Genomic DNA, 20,278 nt, shown 5'->3' with positions numbered 1-20,278 from the left:
AAACACATGAGTAAGTAAGCTTCTACTATAAAGTATCCACAGCTATTCCTTGTAATTATTTCTGATATGGTATAGACAAAACTTAATTCCTTCAGCATTATTAAAATTATTTAAAATCATCGTAAAGGGACACACATAACTTGAAACTTTTAATATTTTAAACACTTTGCTGTTCCTATGACCTTAACTTAATTATCCATATCAAAATCTATAAATAAAAATTGTATATTATATGCATTAATCACGATCCACCATGTTAGAACAATATATGATAAAAATCTAAAAACTAACTGTTACTACTATTTTTGTACTAAAACACTACTTATAATTCACGAACTTCAAATAATTTAGTACCTGTAATGAGTAATTTTAGTAATCTTGTATTTTTTAAATACACCTTGCTCCTTCTTTGCTTAACAACCTACCAAGAATGCCTGCCATAGAATTGCTTACTGGTTTACTGAACTTATTTTGCCTCTCAATTCAATTAAATAAAAAAGAATTAATAAAAACAAATAAAAACAACAGTGACTATGTAAAAGCAATACCTATCGGATAGGTAGTTCTTGCCAAATTGAACGATCTAGATACGAAATGTTGACCCAGGGACACCTTTCTTAAGCAGACAACTAATTGACCAAATATTGGTATACTATCAAAAGCATTTTACACACTGCTCAAAAAACCTTTTAACCTTTGAAAACATAATAAAGCATTACACCTTTTTGTATAAAATACAAGAAACAAACTACCAAACAAGAAAATATATATTCAACGATCTAAGAAGTTCATAACAAACAAAAGATAAACGAAATCTTGATTAAATTTCATTGCACGTTAAATATTCGCTAATAAACAAACAAAACAAATCAGTAGATTAGTTATCAATTTTCTAGTAACCATTAATAGGTTTTCGTCTGAAACAACAAAAGCTGACAAACAAAGCAGACAACGTAAGCGAAGAAAAACGGTAAACAGTCTTACGTGGGGTTTAAAGACGCGTGTGCTGATCGGCAACTTCGACAAACAAAAACGATCAAACCAATGACGTGGGAGTGAATAATAATGATCAAATCGTGTAAGAAAAACGTTAATAAAGCAACAGGAATACAAATAGAAGTAGCAGAGCAAAAATTAATAATAAAAAAAACGCAAACACACATACACGCAATGGAGTGAGAAACAAAACAACAACAGCTTTATATCAGAAGGCAACGCAATATGGGGGTTTGGTAGTGAAGATGTGAAAAAGAAAACTTTCAACACGGGTTTCGGGTTGTGTTTTTTTTTGCGCGCGATCCGAACGCATGGTTCAGACGTGTACGCGCGTACACCACACGCACGCACACCAGTTCCAGCGAAACCAACCCCCACCGGTTTGTATTTCTCTGGAAACGAAGGGAAGTTTGTGGTGGATTGGGGTGCGTTTTGGAGTCGCCTGGAATGGCCAATAATCTCGCTGGTCGCTCTCTTACCTGGTATGCTGCTGCTGCTGCGGGTTTCTCTTTACCCTTCGCGAGCGAATGCGAGAGCGAGAGTGAAAGCCAAAGGCGCGGGGATTTTTGCGTCGGTTCGCGGTGCGATCGGCTTAGCGCGAACGCGTTCGCAAACCGTTCGCTTATTCACGAATCAAAAGCCGAACGAAGCAGTAGTGAAGTGAGCTTGTGCTGGATGCTGGATGCGCTAACACAGTGTGTGACCAGCTTTTTCCCTACTCGCACAGTGTGTGTGGTCAACGTGGTTGGTGCGATCTTACCCAAGTTCTCAAGTGAATTTTTTTTGCGGTGATAAAGTGTAAATGACAGTGTGTCGTCACACGGTGTTGCAACGGTGTTGGAGCACAAATAAGCGTCCCTAAAACGCAATGAACAGTAGCGATAGAAAGGGTCAAGTGCAGCTTTACATTACGGGGACATTAACGAACAGCTAGGAAAGCCACCACCTAGGGGTGACCGGTGACCGACGGACAAACGAATCACGATCAAGTGAAGTGTCACAGAGTGTAACACCGAAGGTTGAAGTTTATCAACAAGTCGCGTAGCATCAGCTGGGTGCCTGTGTACCGCAGTTGTGCAAAAAAGAAAAGAAAAAAGCAGGGCACAACCCCACCAGTTCTTCGAGCATTACCGTGTGGAGGTTTTTGCCGAAGGCGTACAGTAAAAGAACCTCGAACAAACGGACGAAGTGTGCCACTCTGCTTACTGATAGCGCCACGGCCAGACCATCAGTCTTATCAGTCGGGCCGGACAAAAACGGACAAACTGTGCAAAAGATTCGCTGGATTCAGTTTGTCTTCTCACAACGGTGGTGCCGACTGCTGTCTTGATACAGTCCTAACAGCAACAAGTGACGCGAAGAACAATCCAAAATACCTTTGCACCTGCATTAAATCAGCATTTGCATTGCGCTGTGCATTAAGCAAACAAATCACACCACCTCCGCAAAATTTTCTTTGGTGAGGAGATAATTAAAGCAAACGAGCAACAACAACAAAAAAAGCATCCAACTCACACATACGCGATCGAAGTGAAAGGTGAAATAACAGCGTCCTCCACTCGCGATTCCATTCCCGCGTCCCACCCACGGTGAACAGCCAAGTTTGTAGTGCTTTGGTTGCGCGTGTGCTATCAGTAACTCCCGCGATTTGATAACGCATCCATTATACGGTCATCAACAAGCGTACCTTCCCAATCTCGTCCACCGCTTCCTACCTCCGTGCCACAATTACTACCACCATCGTACAAACGTAAACAAAACAAATACGCGTATCGCCAAACTGTACCGAACAACAATAATGGCCTACGAAATGATGCTGTACCCGAAGGAAAAGGTAAGCGAAGCAGTAACAAACGCGGCAAAGAAAACTCTTTCTCTTGCTGCCTTTTTCCAAACGAACGTTTGCCACGCTCTTGGCACGATCGATTACACCTGGGAAAAAGAAAATGATCGTACACGGGAGGGTGATGTAATTTTCACACTCATCTTCAACTCCGCGCCAAACCGATGACGCACTTTTGCTCACAACCGCTTGTGCGGTTTTCGCTTGGCTGAGGTGAAGTTTTTTTTTTCGCGCCTCCACAGTTCAACTGAAATGGCAAGACCAATTCTCCAGCAGTCCGTGCCGTACACCTCCTCGTCTCGTCATGATGCCTCGTCAAGGCAATTAAAACGCATTTATTCCATACTCCTGACGTACCGCGCGAAACGACTTTAGCGCGGAACGCGCACGCGCACAGCAGAAAGAATAGTTAATTTCGGTACAAATACCTAAGATCCTATACCCTGCCGTTGGTTACCAATACAAAAACACATAGCAAAAAAAAATGAAACGAAGACCTGGAACTGAACGAATCGCAAACCCACAGTTTGCGGCGCATTACTTCCATGATTGAAGTCCCGGACGACTGTTTACAAAACACTGAGCGCAAATCACAACACAAACATACACAATTTGCTTAAAAATGTACATTCGAAGGAGAAGAGTATTAGCTGATGCCCCCACGAAGCACAACAACAACAAAAACAGGATCATTTGATCGGTCTTTTTACTTATGGTGCTAATGTATTTAGTACAGTCTGGCCTTTCTTCCCACTTTTTGCTACTAAATGTGTGTGTGTGCGTGTGTGTAGATGTGTGTATGTGTAGTACAATTAGCATAATTATTTCTTATAACTATCACAACACGCGAACACTGCTGTGAATACTTCAAAATATGGTTTTATCCCTTGCTGGTACATTATGGCAAGATTTGTGCTAATTACTTTATTGTTCTTCTAAAATCCTTTTTAGTACAAATGTGCTAAGTAGCATCTGTAAACGAAACAATTGTAAATTGATTAACTCAAAGAGTGTCTTATACGTTTACTAAATGGTTTAATCCATAAACAAAACTATCTAATGCTTTTATTCGCTATCGTAAAAAGTTTAAGCTACGTACAATTTAGACGTGGAGTTTACAAAAGACCATGCTTCTCCATCGATAGTGACAGTTGACGTTTACGGATTTTTTTTTCATTTTAAGCTGATCAAACCGTTTAGAGGTAAGAATGATTTATCACATTACACATCGCGCGCGTCAATTTGAATCGTAAAAAAAATGCGGATGATTAAACAAAACCTAACCCACCTGGTTGTATTTAAAGCTAAAATAAAATCCCACCCGATCGTGGAATTAATTTCACACACAACCGCCTGCCCTACACACGTCCGAAGGGCACTGAGACGGTTTGCAGACCGGTTTCGTACGAACGTCATTAGAGGAGGGAAGAGAAAAAAAACAAAATGCAATAGTTACTCACCCACCGTACACCGTACAGGAACCATGTCCTGCCCATTCCACGTTCAAGGAGAGTCATGAGTGATATGCAAAAAATGATTGCTACACTATTGCGATCGCTTAGTCAGCGCTTACTGCCAACGATTGTAAAAAGCACCTTGAATGGTAGCTCCATCTCGGCAAATACCGTGGGCTTTCTAGCGATGGAATCCACCATGGGGACACGATCTCGTTCGTTTCCCTGCTGGAATGTTACACCATTTCACCAGTTTGACCAAGTCATTAGCGGTTGTGTGACATTGCAAAAAAAATAACTTCATCACTGTCTATTTCACTTGCATATGTACACGATCGTGATCGTTATGAGACAGTTTTCGAAAGGAGGAAGAACACCTCCTCACTCCTTCTGGAACACCCGAAACGGGAGGGTTGATAAGGGTGGCAACATCGCGAGGGGTTTAATTGTAAGATCACCTACAGCGTCCAACATCTATAGTACCTGGGCGCAAGCACACCAACACTACCGTGCCATCCTAATTCAACATGGCCGCGTGTCGCGTCGATGACATCATCCTCAGCGAACTCCCCTTTCTGCAGACAGTTTCACAAGTTTCTGTCGCTGTGTGTTTGTGTGGCTATGTGTGAAGCTGTCCAAACACGTTAGCTCTTGCTTGGACGAAGCCAACCGTCCATCGAGAAGGTAAACCGTAGAAACTCCCGATCTTCACACCAGTGTGTGCCAGCTTTTAACGTGACTCGATCGAGTTTCGCACACCGTCGACCTTCAATACATTGTTCCGTCCGTAATGACTTATTTATGATCGTTGGCCACTTCTCGTCACAGTTGTACGTCTTTTGAGTACTGGTCGTCGTAAAATTGCGACACCTTTTATTTTGCGCACACTGGGCGCGAGACACCGGACTACAACAAACTTTCACTTTTATCCGTTTGGCGTTGTTTATTGAACGAATTTACTGTTGATCTCTCCACCCGCTAGCTGATTAGGGTGGGAATGGTGGAGCTAGAAAAAAGGAAAGCAAATTTATTGCCCCGGTGCTGTTTCGCATACAAACAGGACAACGGCTTTGTTCTGTACACTTTACTGTATGCCACATGCGATCCATGGGAACTTTACGTCTAACAGCTAAGGCATCCAATCAAAGGATTTAATGATCGAATTAATTTGCATTTAATCCTTTAATTTATTTCCACTTGAGAGAGTATTAAAAAAAACATCACAAAAGAAACGAAGTGGCATAAAGGTAGTTCTATTTTTAGAACCGTCGATCAAACAATGAATGTTTGCTTGCCAGAAATCGAAATCCACCAGAGGGTTTGAGTGTGAAGGGCGCCGATCAGGCGACACACAGGAACCGGTGCGGGGGGCTAATTTAAAGTCAGAACCTGAGAACGTCAAAACTGACTGATCGAGCAGGCAACTTTTACGTGCGTCAATCTGCTGGATCTGCGATAAAAATCGTATTTTGCAAATCAATAATGAGCGAAGCTAAATATAGCAAAACGGGCGCACTAGGAAACGATCTGATTTTCAATCTCTCGCGCTTATGTCGTGACACTTTCAAACGGTACGATCGTTTTATAAATCCGGATTAAGGCCGTCTCAATAAGTAAAACATCGGGACAATAAAGTTTATAAGCCGGCGCACACCTTGCCTTGTGCGACGTATACATTTGGTCGGGTACGTTAATATTTCATCGAACGGCAGCTGTGGTGTTTTGTTTGCATGTAAGCTTCACAACACACCTCTTTCCTGCTAAGGGTAGGGAAGGGTGCTTTAGTTTTGTGTTCCCTGACGGTGTGTTATGGAATTCGTTTACAGTCCGCACAATAACTTCTAACGCTCTCGGCATCGCGGCCTTGAGTGGCGTTGTTAAAAACATTCCATGTCGGCTGACTACTAAAGTGTCTGCTATGTATAAGGCTTAAGACCCACTATACCAATCTGTTAGTTCGATCTCCGTTCACTCGCTCAGAATCCCTGAAAAAACCTGCTTCACAACAAAGTGGTAGCTTATGAGTTTGTAAAAAAAAAACGATCATACAACTACCGAGAACGGGAGGAATGGCATTCGGCACGTTTCCTGGATATCCTTGCTCCGAAAGTTTGATCGTATTTACACGGAACCGACCACATTACGGGCATGTGGTGAAGCATATCGCATCGCGATTGCTCAATTCGCGGCGGAAAACAAGTTCGTCACTTGCGCGTCGCTCAATTGAGCAAGTCGCCGACGGACCCACGACGCAAGACGCCACCATCATCGTCACGGTACGCTGGACACGGACTTCGTGACGACTCTCCCTGCGGATGGTCTACGAATGCGAGGGTTTTTCCCGTCCTCTTAAGAAAGAGAATTAGCAACTTGGGGTAGAGATTGTTTCTTCTTCTCTTCACCCGCTCCGTTGAGTTCATTGGTTCAGGTGGCCTTATGTAATGTGAGGTGTGCACAAGATTCTGCAACGCTCAACACGGTATGTAGGTTTTGGGTATTTCCTACGAATTCAAACATCTACTCGATTACCGTCGAGGCCACCGAGCTTCCACGGTAGCAATCGCTCTATGGTTAGATTCGTTGACGTAGTCAACGCTCCGATTGACTCACGTATGCGCCAGCCAACTTGTGCAATATCCAGCAATATGGCTGTGTCCGAACTGATTCACTACCGTATGCGCTTTCAAATGTTTGACGTCACAGCAATGGTTTGGTGTGTTGCCTTTCACTTTCACTTCCCTGCGCGAAGCAGCACAGGTTGTGTAGGATCGTCGTCGTCTTCCCCCTGGCCAACCTCAAACGGACAGCGGGTGACCCAAAAATGCAGTTCCTAGCTAAGCGACCGAAGCGAAAGCCTCGCGAACGGTGCAAGGTAGTTACGCAACTTAATCCAGTTTTAAGCACCGATGATCGTTCGTTTGATCAGACGTGCCAGAGTGCAGCCCGGGATGCTGAACCAGTCGTCAATAATCCAGGAAGTGGTTCGGGTAGTTAGCTCCGGGACAACTTCAAAACCCCGACGGTCCCGTTTCTGTCAACGTCAACGTGGCTTACATCGAACAAGCGTGACTTGTTCTAAAATCGAAAGTGTTGCCCATTCCAACCCTTTTCAGTTAGTGTCCTATTACGACGCAAACTAACGTGTGGCGTTAAATCGAGCTTTTCCAACAAATTGCTCTCACAGTAAACTACGATCATGATCGTACCAACCCAGAAATATAAACCTGCTCAAACCGGTATTGGCGTTCTAGAGCGGCTTCTTCGCTTGCAATAGAACTTCACAGCACACACACACACACACAACACATTCAAAGAGACACAACAAGAAAAAAAATAAACATAAACCAGTAAACAAAATGGCAGCGAACAAATGGAACGAATATTGCTTCCGCGATCACATTCGCAAAACGATGGTCAGAACCGGTCGTCGATCGCAAACATTGAGCAGAGTTTTATACGGCACATTTTCGGCAACAAGCGAATTACGATTCTCGAACTTTTGGCTGCCCGATTCGAGATGGAACATTGTGTTTTTTTTTTATTTTGCTCTCTTGCTTCTGCTTCTACTGCTGCTGCGTGTCGAATGTCCACGAAATCCAGCTTGACGCCCCGATATCGGTAGTTAATTTTGCATAATGTTACCAGATTCCTGCATACTAATGTGCGGACAGCCAATGGTTCGAAAGGTTACGCGCTTGATGGGGCAGTTTCAGGTTTGCCCATTTCGCTCCGCACATACACCAAAAAAAAGACGTGGAAACTTTAAGCTTTTAAGCTGAGACCCCTTGCAAAGGTAATTTGATAACCATCTCCTAGGGTAGAAGGGAATGCTACATGCTGTATAAACCATATTTCGTATTCTAGTTGATGTTGTGTAATTGGTGTTGTGTAAATGATTTTTTTAAAGTTAATTGTTCGAATTTTAAATATCACTATTAAACAGTGCAACTAGAAGTTGGCATTCTGACGAAGTACCCAAACTGTGGCGTGACTGTGGTAAGATTGATTTGCCATTCTCAACGTTCCAATTAGATCCGTATATTGAACAACCTCATCATGGTTAATGCAAACGTATGCTAATGTATTTATTCTGATTTGCAATAAAAAAATAAGCTGCTGACTAATCAAAATGACATACCTTTTGTTCCACTTCAGCTGCTGCCATAATATGTATTTTTGTAAAAAAAAAAGTTCTATGGATGAAGTGGCATTTCGGGGTTCAAAACAAATATCATGACTTTCAGAACGTAAATAAACAAATGTTAAGTGAAGCGAAAAGTGAAACGGTTTACTCGAGTTGCTCGATCTTCAACAGTTGGGATTGATTTTGATATGACATAAGAATTCTAGCGGATGTCCTCCAATAACCTCTAAGATCTTTTAACAGATCTCCCAAGTATTAATGGCTTTCGCAAATACAATGACACTTAAGATCAGCAATTTAAATTAAAGTATTACCAATGCTATTAATTATGAACACTACGAACCATTATTGCTGTTCAACAGCAATATAGTTCAATTTGGTACACTTTTATTTTTAATCTCCTCAGGGAAAACATACAGCCTGCAAGTCTGGCAATAAGTAGGCTGTAAACGAGACCCACCAACCTAATCAGTCGACAACAGTGACCATAACGCACCAGCAGGTGTCCCATCCATTTCGCCCATTCATGTCCCAGGGACCCATTCATCATCAGCCTCCCAAACATGGATCGATAGAAGCCGAGAGTTACTTCCGCAGTGTCGGAGATGCTATGTTCGCACCAAAAACCGGCCTACCCAACAATCGCAAAAGGGAAACGGGGACTTGGCTTTAATTTAATTGCTCCAGATCGGTTCCAGTGCATTGGGCATGCAGCAGGGAAAGTTTTGTACCGCACGGGATCTCGATCACCAAAACGGGGCAAAAGAAGACCTTGGGAAGTGGATGACCAGAACCAGTCCCGGCCATATCGATAACCTGGCAGGGTTGCCTACATTCTACTGGATCGATTCTAGCGCATCTCGCGCTCCTGGGACACTTTCTTCGCTACGTGCTTTTGCTCGTATCGGTATCGGAACAGCATCATTCTGGTGTGTCGAGTTTGTCTTTAATTAGAAAGGAAGCTCGTGCAATCCGGTACTACCAGACGCGCCCATACTGGAACAACCGAAACCGATTGCGGTGCGCGTTGTCGAAAGTGTGCAAAACGGTTGATTGAAGATGTAGCTTCATTAGATTTCTGTATGCGTCCCGCAGGATGGGACAGAAAGTTGGCCGCTTCTCGCAAAACAGCGCTAGTCTGTTAAATTGCCGGCAGAAGAATGGAAACAAACGGTGGTAAATTTGTTTTCTACTCTTGTGCCGATACGAATGCAAACAGGGTTGTGCTGAAATGCACCTGAAGCCATTGGGCGAAATCGGCGTCCACTTCGCGCTATACCAACCGCGTGTGTCTGACGCGCTGTTGCTGACATAAATATTTATGGTGTCGCATACGGTGTACCCCGCAAAACCTCGGGCCACCAAGCTGGTAATGGTGGTGCATGTCACGCTCGTCGTTGTTACTTGCATAAACAATCGGCCAACTTTAAGGTGTGCCAGCATAGAACAATCGCATACACGCTACGTGCAATGATCGTGTTTGCCGTGGCAGGGGACCGTTGGCAGTAGATGGAGCAAAATTTGCAATGCATACATTTTCACTCTGTCAATACGCGTTTGGCTCCACAATAGCAAATGATCCATTCGAACATCATCTCGCATGCTAACATGCATGCATGCATCGACGCATGACTTCACTAGAAATTGTACCAAATTAACACACACCCAAAACGGTCTGAGAACATGGTCAGTTTCCTCGAATCAACGATAATAGAATCCACTCGGAAAACGTCATTCTAGCGCTTACTATTTTCCCACCGAACTGCATCACACAATGCTTCACCACTTTGCCAAATCTCATCAAACACAAACTCCAACCCCAAGCGGACAGGGGTTTACTTTATAAACGATTTCCCTGTAATCGACACGGTATGATCTAGCAGCATCCACCGTGTGCTATCGGAGATGTGCATAATTCGCTCAGTATTTTTCCAAGCTCGTCACTACCGATCAATGAAATTCAACACTGACGTCAAGCTGGCGCAGGGAGTCGACCAGCGATCGATGTTGGGCGAAAAATGCCACACAGAAATATGACGTGATCGCTTTACATTTTTCGCTAATTTTCATTCAAACAACCCTTGAGCTAGAGTATCGATCATTACTACATGATCAGTAGTAGTACGCACCTGGCCCACAGGTAGAACTCTGACAGCCGTTGATGATGATGATTGTGCGCTTATTTGACGTACGAGTCGTACAGTTGGAGCTAAATTTAGATCATTACGTTACCACGCTGGTCGGAGCTTGCCAGTAAAGGGGAAACAAGTTTGCACGGTACACACGATCGACCTTTTTGCAGTTGATTGGCTAGCCTCAGGGTCCTCGTTCTATCGCTACGGACTCCATCGTTTTTAAGGTGTACTAGACCGCCCCATTTGTGTCTAGTTTTCCGATTGGTCAACCCGTACATATTTCAAACAGACCAATCGTGTGCCACAAATTCGGAAACGATCTAAGCTGTGGCTGTTAAATAATATGGCCGTCTGGACACAGTGCAACAAAGTAGGTTGTTCCAGGAATGGCACCGGTCTTATCAGCCACCCAACACACATGTGTTTTTGGATGTCATTTTACAATTGGTCATTTATTTAATAGATCCCTCGAACGAACCTCGATAGCGATCAGCGCATTTTGGTACCGAGGAGAACCGAGAATGCCGGTCCGATAACGGATACATGTGGCCGATAGGGTTGATGAGATGTTTTGATTAGTGACATCAGTCAGTGGTATAAAAGACGCTACCACTCCCGTCGGTAGAAGCTAAATACACTTCAGTTGTTCACGGTGATACGTCGAAGCGTGCAGTACTATGCCGGAACGATCTTGCCACGGAGCGAAGCGAGAAACTATCGCGATGATGGAGCAGCTGGCACGCGTAGCTGAACAGCTATTGAGCGAGATACTAAAGCAGGTGGGGACTAGCAGTGGAACTAGAAGCGTTGTTTTCGGAAGCCATCTTCACGAACTTTATTCGGTGTGCCAGTCTCCAGTGAAGCGTGTAGACCTTGAACACTGGTAGCCTTCCCCGAGTTAACGTGTGGTGATGCCAGTTTGCGAATACTAATGAATCGTGTAGCTCATAATGTTAGGGGCAACTCTGTTCTAGCTTTGCTAGTTTGAGATGACGCAGACCATACGGACGCTAGACATAAACGACACTAGCGCACGGATAACCGGCAACACACACACACGAGCGCCGAAAGCTCTAAAGCGCGTTCATTGCAGTAAACGACATTTGTTTGCAAAACCTACCACCGAAAGCCCTGTGTTTGTTGGAGAAGCAGTGAGACGCGCTGGACCGGTTGTGGCTGTTCGATCAGCAGCAGCAGCAGTAGTGCATGAGAACAAGACGCACCATTCAGAACTTTGATGTGAGCGGAGTGGGTGAGAAAGAAATAAAAAAAAAACGTGACAGAGAACAGAGCAGGAAATGGCATTACGCGAAACGATGGCGTAGTAGAATGTTATGCCTGCCTTTAGTACTCTCGTAGATTTTATTGGCTAGCGTTAGAAGCTTTTTTTCGCTCACTATTACTGTTGCTGACGTTCCCAGCGACGTCAACGATGCTGACTGTATAGAGTTCGATCGGGGAATCATAGTTCCGAACTGTGGTGGAGAAGGCAGAGGAGGGCGAGTATGGAATTCGCGAAACTCCGCTTGCGTTGTAGTTGTTGGTGTTGGTGTATGGCGGGGATGGCTATAGGATCTAGAATTGCCACCGGCACGTTGCTACACCTTGTTCTAGGTCTAGCAGCATGTGTCAGTCTGTGATATGTTTCGGAAGACGCGATACACGCTTCCCGGGGCGCGTGCAGATCGGCTGTGATCTAGTTTCTAGTGAGTGTCATCGGCGCGTGATCATCAAGCTTGTTTTTGGGATATTCTCTTTTTTCCACTGTGTCTTCCTCATGAAACTCCTGCTAATAGGCAATGTTTTACTTTTTGTTTCGTTTCCTTGAACACAGACGCCCCAAACCGTACCGGCCGGTAACTATACTTCAGACGTGTACGCATCGTACGCGGAACTGTTTGATCTGTCGGTGCTACCGAACGACGGTGAGGTCCCACTGAGTCCTCAGTCGCAGCAGCAACAGCAGCAGAACGGTTTCGGCGGACCAGCTCAAAGCCCGGAGTACATCCCGGCCACGATCTTCCACGACGTGCCGACTGGTGGCGGGCCGATGCAGCAGATGAAACAGGAGCACACGTCGGCGGCCTGGTCGGACAGTTGGAGCAGCAGCGGTTACAGCAGCTGCGGTAGCATCATCAGCAGCAACCCGGCATCACCGGAATCGACCGCCTCGTCCTACGGTTTGCTGGATCATCCACACCAGCAACCACTCAGCAGTCGTAGCAATCTGTCACCATACAACGGTATCGGTTTGCTAGACCAGCCCATCAAAACGGAGTACGACTCCGGTGCGGAAACTAGCATCGATCTGGAGTCGCTGCTCGGTGACTCATCGCCCTACCATCAGTCACAGACACCGTCACCGGCCTTCGTGAAGGTGGAGCAGAACTACGGGCAGCTTGAGCAGTCACAGCCGACTAAACCGCACGGTGGTTTCCAGATACTGCGGGAACATCTGCAGGATACCAGCTTCCAGCGGCGTCATAACCTGAAACCTTTAGAGCTGGATTCGCTGATCGGAGGGCTGACGACCCATGCCGATATCGGGCCGGTGTTTGAGTTCGCGCTGCAGGAGATGAAGAACGGTGTACAGGCGACCTGTACCGAGCTGGGCATCTCCTCCGGTAAGTGATCCTACCATAACTCAACCTCGTAGCAAACCCAGAACTATTCGCTCTAAATGCTTTCGGTTTTTCCTTCCATCAGATCCCAAGCAATGGACAACGGCAAAGGTTCACCAATGGTTGGAGCTGGCGATGGGCAAATATTTCCTACCCCGGCTGGACAACCTGGCTGCCTTATTCCCAGAGAATGGAGCCCAACTTGCAGCACTTCCGCTGGAAGAGTTTGTGCGCCGTATACCACAGGTAAGCGGAAACAAAACATCACCACAAAATGGTGTGGTGATCCACCACCCGGTTACCGAACCGATCACTTCGTCGATGACGTCAGCCTCAAACGGTCGTGGATTGCGATCGCGAGAAGGCCGAACGCACACAACGATGCGTCCATCTGGAGAACTATACAGTGTGTTCCGAACGCCCAAAAATCGCCTATACGTTGCGTGGTGTTTGTTTTTTTCTCTTTTTGTTTTTGTTGGACGGATTTCGCCTCCTTTACGCGCTCATCCATCCTCCCATCGAAACTTGTTCCCTGAACTAGGGTCAGACACAGTAACCACCGCACCGTTGCCATTTTAACGCCTGTGCATTCGCTACGCCGGGCGGCTTTTCACTTTCACCGCGATTTTATGTATTTGTAACGCTTCGAAGCGGTGTTGTCTCGAAGTCGTAACACCTTCTACACCGCAATCACCACCGGTCCTGCCTCTGAGCACAGCAAAAACCAGTCTTTCTTCGCTCTAGCACACCGCTTCGTGTACAGAGAGACGCGCATGTTTAGTTGCTGCAACATTCCATTCAAATGATACCGTTTGAAACTTTAGAGAACCGTTGAGCGACCTATTCGTTGTACAATGATTAGAATTATTCTTACTTGGCCAATTAAAATATCTATTTTCCGTATCTTTTCCTTACTAGGGTGGTGATAAGCTACATGGCTATCTGGAACTGTGGAAACAAATTCACCGGTTGATGGTGGGCGATAATGCAACCATTGACAGTATGGTCACCGAAAGTCTTACCAGCGGTGGTGTCATCTCTTCGATGGGCTGTACCAGTGGGAATAATAGCAGCTTTGGAGGAGGATTGTCACAAGATAGTATCCATGGAGGATTGATAGTGCCCAACAGTGTTGGAAGCAGCATCAGTAACGTTACTACCGGTCCAAGCTCAAGCCCTTCAATGGTGGAGAACTTCGACAGTGACTCCATGAACGGAGACATCAGCGATGGTAAGTTCTTGTTGATTTTAACTTTAACTCTTAAATCCTTCAATATCACTATCATCTTGGTGTTATCAATATTAGAAGTACAAGTTACTTTAACTAGTTGCTCTAAGTAGTAGACAAGATGAAGTTACTAAACTTTCAAAACTCAGTTTGTCCAAACCAATTACCAGCAAACATCAGCAAAAAAAAAACTTTTCACAAAAAAGCATACGAAAAACCACAAAACAAACATATCTCCGATTGCCATACATGCGTCGTCTACTAGACGGTCGCTTCACCGCTTTGCTCACCCGCCATCTTGCCACTTCTCGATCGCTCTCGATCGTCGCGTGGACTTTCTCTGGTGAAATTGATTTTATGTAGCGTTGGGTACACAACTCCCTTCGCACGAACCCTTTCGCTAGTCTCCCCTCACCTCCAGGCAGTAGAAGGCCCAGGTATTGAAACACGATACAAACACATGGACGTCCATTTCGCCTTGGAACGACCTTCGGAATAACGATCAGCAACAAAAACAAGCAAAAGGTCTTGCCGTTTTGTTGCCCATGTCTGGAGCATTTTAAATGCGTGATTTTGTTCGATAGTTTTCTTCTGTATGTTTCTTATGCCTTCGGGAATATGGTTTCCAATGCGTACAGATTACCCTGCTCACAACAAACAGTGAACAGGTTTTTGGTGGGGCAAAAAAAACGGAAAAGAAAAACACCCCAATAAATGTAGTTACAATACACGAACGATAAAAACCCGTTTCTGGGGTGAATATTTTGGCATTCGAGTTATATTGGAGAATAATTTCGAGATGTCATACCCTTTAGTTAACTTGCGGTTTAATGACAACGCAATACTTTAACAGTCTTTGGAGAAACATACTTTTACCCTGAAGTAAATGATAAACAAATATTTTCTCCCGTCCCGTCTGTCCGGCGCTGTTTGGCTGTGTGTGCAAAAACGAACTCCGCTCGATCGTAACAGCTTTGGAAGCCTCGATAGGAAGGCAACAACAACGCATTCGCATCCCCAAAACACGCAACACACATCTCTTTCGCTTTGTTGTATATTCTCCACGTAACTCTTTAATTTTTGCTGATTGGTGTCTGATTTTGTCGATTTCTCGCGCACCAAAGCAGCCACCCATTTTGGGAAGTTTGTTATTCCGATACGGACGGCCATGGTCGAGAGTCGCATGAAATCAACCAGCTAGCACGCGAATGTTGATGGTGTGATCTTTTGTTTCGTTTTTAGTTTTTTTGTTTGTGCACGCCATAAAACCAACAACGCAAATGGAAGTGTAACCGCAAAAATTCACCGTCACACTAATTTTACGCAGTGTGACGAGCAAAACGCCACTGAAGAAAGTGCTGGAACAACTCCCTGCAAAGTGATGGTGTGTGTGTGTATGTGTGTGTAGTTCATGATGGGGGAGAGAAAATGACTCCATCATCATATGTCTCTACTCTGAGGTAGTTACTCTGGTCGCCTTCTGAACTTGCGCATTGCATTACAGGGTTTCCTTGGTGTGATCTTTCACTTCTCGAAAGGTGTGCGATCACCCATGATCACCCAGAAACATAACTTCCACCATGGGACAGCGTTTGTTCCATGCATAACCTGAACACGAACGTCCTTGAGGTTTTACCTTTATCGCTTGATTGAAAGATACGACGGACACAGCAAAAGCAGAAGAGAAAGATCACAAAAGGGGGGGGAATGAAAAGAGAAGAGAAGGTGCGATCCTGCCTTCTTCTCCAAGGAACAATCCCACCATCCCTGGAACCCTTACAACGTCTGCACCCCCGTAGTACGTTTGCTTTCTCTGCCTTTTCGATGACGGGCGCATATCGCTTGCGTTGCCAAACCGGCCCCATGGTTCATTTCTTTCACACCCTCTGATCTTTTCCTCTATCTTCCATCCTCCAAACATCCACTTTGCGGTGTGTATCTTGCCCGAGGGGAAAGCTTATAGTGATTATCTCAATGGCGACCGTTTATTAGCCGACTGGATAAGACAAGATGATGGAGGTATCGATTTTGTTTTTAGTCTTACATTTTATTTGCTACTTGTTATTTTATTTTTAATCACACAATGAAACAGTGCAGCCAAGATCGCTGTAAATGGTACGATCTTAAGCTGTCTTATTTGTTTGTCGTTTATTTATTTCTGTTTTCTCGTACCAAACTCGAACACTTCAACTCGAGCTCCTTTCAGTTTTGCATACGATTATGGTAATTATGTGTGTGTGGTGAGCGTTTCTTTGTCTTACTTTCCCCTTCTAACTACACGCATGTTTTAATTCGCTGCTACGAGTGACACAAGCGTTCCGGAATGTGTCTGAAGCCATTTTGACATTTAACGTCACTTACGATAAGCAAGCTTACTAGGTGCTTTTTTTTCAAGTCCAATTCGTTAGTACAACTACTGGGATTAATGTTGATCACGTCCATGAAGATAGCAGTTCCTTGGTAGTTCGGTTCAATACCCTCTTACTAATACTAATAGTACGGAGTTAATTGTTCAAATGCCATCCGAAGCGACGTCTCAATTTCTCAATCACCATGCTTTTCAATTTCAGAAAGCTTTAAAATAAAGTGCTTTCAAATGAGCTGTTAAAGTGAAAACTATTTCAAGGTTCTTTACACTTCTTCCTCCACATATTCACCTTTCCGAAAAGAATACAGAAATGGTAAATACCAAGAAATGTGACTAATTCGTGATAGCGCAGAATCCTTTGCTATAATTGTCTTATACCTCTTTTGTAAGTTGAGGTTTCTTGAGAGACCCTCGTCAAACAATTTAGGTGAAGGCCGCATATCTTTTTTTTTTTGTTAGTTCGAGGTTTTGATGATGTTGATGAGAAAATTCCCATCCTTGCGAAATGCTTAATCATACACCATCTGAAGACATCGCGATCATCTGTGTATCGCTCTATAAAACACCCCAATCATCTTCTCTTCTTTCTCCTTTGTTCTTTCCAGATGACGACGAAGATATGCCCCTGGAAAGCCCCGGGAGCTCATCATCAGCTGGAGGTGGTGCGTCCACAACTACCGCTACCAGCGCTGGGCAAACCGGAACCGGTCCAACACCGAAAGCACGCCACGGAGGGTCCCACATCCATCTGTGGCAGTTTCTGAAGGAACTGTTGGCCTGTCCGGAACAGCACCAGAACGCAATCCGCTGGATCGATCGATCTAAGGGTGTGTTTAAGATCGAGGATTCGGTGCGCGTCGCTCGATTATGGGGTCGTCGCAAGAACCGACCCGCGATGAACTACGACAAGCTGTCGCGGTCAATACGACAATACTACAAGAAGGGTATCATGCAGAAAACCGAACGTTCGCAGCGGCTCGTCTATCAGTTCTGCAGTCCATATGCATTGTAAAGCAAGGATTGACACAGTTGAGATAGAATTTTAAGCTTCCTTATACTCCCCTTACATTCCCCGCACTCCTTACCCAGTTAGCCGTTAGAATATTATTTATGACTTTTAATTTATTGCTCTAGAAAGCGCCTAGCGCTTAAACAAAACTAGACATTAAGTGCACTTTTACCAATCGTCAAGTGTCCAAAAGCACAACCATCATTGCTTGGCAATCCGTTTGCCAACTCCATTTGTCTACCTATTTGTCTACCGTCTGATAAGTTAGGTTAGAATGGCACAAACCTTTCGCAATGATGTGCACCAGCCTCCAATTGTAATCACTCTTTTGTATTATCACACGGGCATGATCGTTCCGCTGTACGTGTGCGTGTGTTGATCTACACCGGTATACTCGTTTTGGGTAGTATTAACCCAAACGGATTACCACGGATGACACGCACTACACGGAAGACATGAGCTTTAGGATAATATTCTTTTAAAATGATGTGATTACTTACCGTCCATCTGGGTCAGCTGAGAATGGCCACAGGAGATGTCACCGGTGATGCTCATCTCCACAAGCTTCTGCCATTAGGGATTGTTGCTTCGTCGAAGATCATCAATCAATAATCGGTTTGAAAACTCTCGTAAAACATCACCAGCAACAACACGCTTCTCTGCTCTTCTTCTTCTTCTTCACATTGGCATCCGTTCGATTCGATTGATGAAGAGGAACCAGCAGCGGTTGACAGCTAGCGGACATCCATTCACCGTGTCCTTGTCGGTGTCCGCCAGTCAGACAAGTGACTATAAGCTGGAATGTATACCGGCTTCGTTCGTCTGCACTGTGGACATACAGTACAATGGTACACGATTCGCGTGTCCACCTAATCGTTTACTTTTTAACGTATTGCTTACCGTTCTGCTGCGTGCTGGTTTCCGGGCGCACCGGGTATTACGGGCGCCTGGCCGCAATGGCAGAATCGGTAATTTCGGTCCCATATATCTATGATATATTTTTACTGTAAGTTCTATGAACATTACATGTTTAGGTAGCATTCACGATCGTTAACTAGGTATAGCAGAACCCGTACGGTAGGTTTAAGCAATAGAGTAAGATCTATAACACTCTCTCACACCAACAAACGCCTTCCGGCGTTTTGAGTGAGGTTTGCCTTGCGCATAGTTAGTAAGAGCTCTTCTCTATTCTGTCTTCTGTCCAATCACTTAGCTTCGTGTGTTCTATCCTATGCTTTACTTTACATCTCACTTTTCGAAACGGAAGCTTTCCACCATAGCTCTACACAAGCATGGCGTAAGGCATTTAGACATTAAAGAAAATAAATCGGTTCACCTCACGAACCTCAATGTCGTTATCAGGCGACAAAATTAGGCTATCGTTGCAATATTTGAAATAATGATAGGTGCAAAAAAAATAAAGCGAACCAGAAACCGGGATACACCTGCTCCCGAAATTTCGTTGTTAGAAAGTTAAGAGAAAAGGAAGCCATACAGTTATCAGTCAGGTGACGCAACCGAATCAACAGTCGTCGATGAGAAACATAGAGCTCACTTTCTCATCGTAGACTTTTCAACGGTTATCAGAGATCATCAGGAATGGTAAAGGACCACGGCAAGCGCTTCATCTAGAAACGTTGAATCTTCACTTAATTGGGGTAATGAGTATGAAGTTAAAAGCGTTTTTAAACACATTTAAGAATTGTCTTCAAGTTAGAAAGGAGACCTTTCCCCGTTAGTATAACGATGAAAACTTTAACCTTAAATAGTACTACATTAAGCCTTTGTTTTGTTTCACATATTTCTTCCACCGGGTGTTTGGGTAGCTCCAACGTGGGGCATAATACGGTAGGCGCTAAGTTTTGCAAACAGCAATGAAAATCTACAAATAACTACATGTGATTTAAGTGCCTTTTCTTGATGTAATAACAAACACATACAAAAAAACACTCGTAATGTATAATCACAATATTTTATATATTCGATCGATCGATTAGATTAGTAAACTTCGCCGTTAGATTACGTTTCCAATGCTAATACCACAATGTTAGATGCCACTTAATACACACGTCAGATCTTACACTGTAACTTTTGGTCAGAATGTTGTTTTGCGGTAGAAACACTGTAATATGTAATGTGAATTTATTTGTACAATAAACTAGAACTAAACAAAAACAAGCAATGTTTTTATTATTCTCGAAACGGATCCTTGCATCGACATCTTCAGGATCAGTTCAGTAGCGGATCTAACGGTGGGCGGAGTAGGCGGTCGCCTAGGGCCCCGTCGTTTGGAGGGGCCCCGAAAGACAACAGAACATTTCATACATAACGGAACCGGAGCAGAAGCACTCCCCCCCCCGGTCATCTACTACTTATCGAACTCGAACACCAGAGGCCCCTTTAAAACTATGAACGAACGTTTTTCAAAGAATCATATGGATAAACGGCGGTGACGAGGTTGTGAATTTGTGGACCTGCCA

General features: G+C 44.3%; 1 protein-coding gene across 2 annotated transcripts; it reads left to right on the top strand.

Moving 5' to 3' along the window:
• Positions 1-1,604: 1,604 nt before the first annotated feature.
• On the top strand, positions 1,605-19,976 carry LOC125768769 (DNA-binding protein D-ETS-4). 2 transcript variants are annotated; one of them, XM_049436853.1, is made up of 5 exons: positions 1,605-2,830; positions 12,407-13,196; positions 13,279-13,439; positions 14,112-14,424; positions 17,395-19,976. In XM_049436853.1, the coding sequence occupies exons 1-5, from the start codon at positions 2,795-2,797 to the stop codon at positions 17,799-17,801; spliced, it is 1,707 nt and encodes a 568-aa protein (XP_049292810.1). In that variant the 5' UTR covers positions 1,605-2,794; the 3' UTR covers positions 17,802-19,976. The 2 variants fall into 2 exon arrangements, with proteins under 2 accessions (XP_049292810.1, XP_049292811.1); XM_049436854.1 differs by lacking the exon at positions 1,605-2,830 and adding an exon at positions 9,884-12,278.
• The last annotated feature ends 302 nt before the right edge of the window (positions 19,977-20,278 follow it).

Source organism: Anopheles funestus, chromosome 3RL (assembly GCF_943734845.2).
Source record: "Anopheles funestus chromosome 3RL, idAnoFuneDA-416_04, whole genome shotgun sequence".
In the NCBI taxonomy this organism is placed as follows: Eukaryota; Metazoa; Arthropoda; class Insecta; order Diptera; family Culicidae; genus Anopheles; species Anopheles funestus.
Note: the sequence above shows the minus strand (reverse complement) of the source record. Positions and strands in the feature narration are given on the sequence as shown.

Coding starts and splice junctions, on each gene's coding strand:
- LOC125768769 (XM_049436853.1), top strand. CDS start 2,795: ATGGCCTACGAAATGATGCTGTACCCGAAGGAAAAG. Junction 13,197..13,278: donor CGAGCTGGGCATCTCCTCCG/GTAAGTGATCCT, acceptor TCCTTCCATCAG/ATCCCAAGCAATGGACAACG. Junction 13,440..14,111: donor TTGTGCGCCGTATACCACAG/GTAAGCGGAAAC, acceptor TTTCCTTACTAG/GGTGGTGATAAGCTACATGG.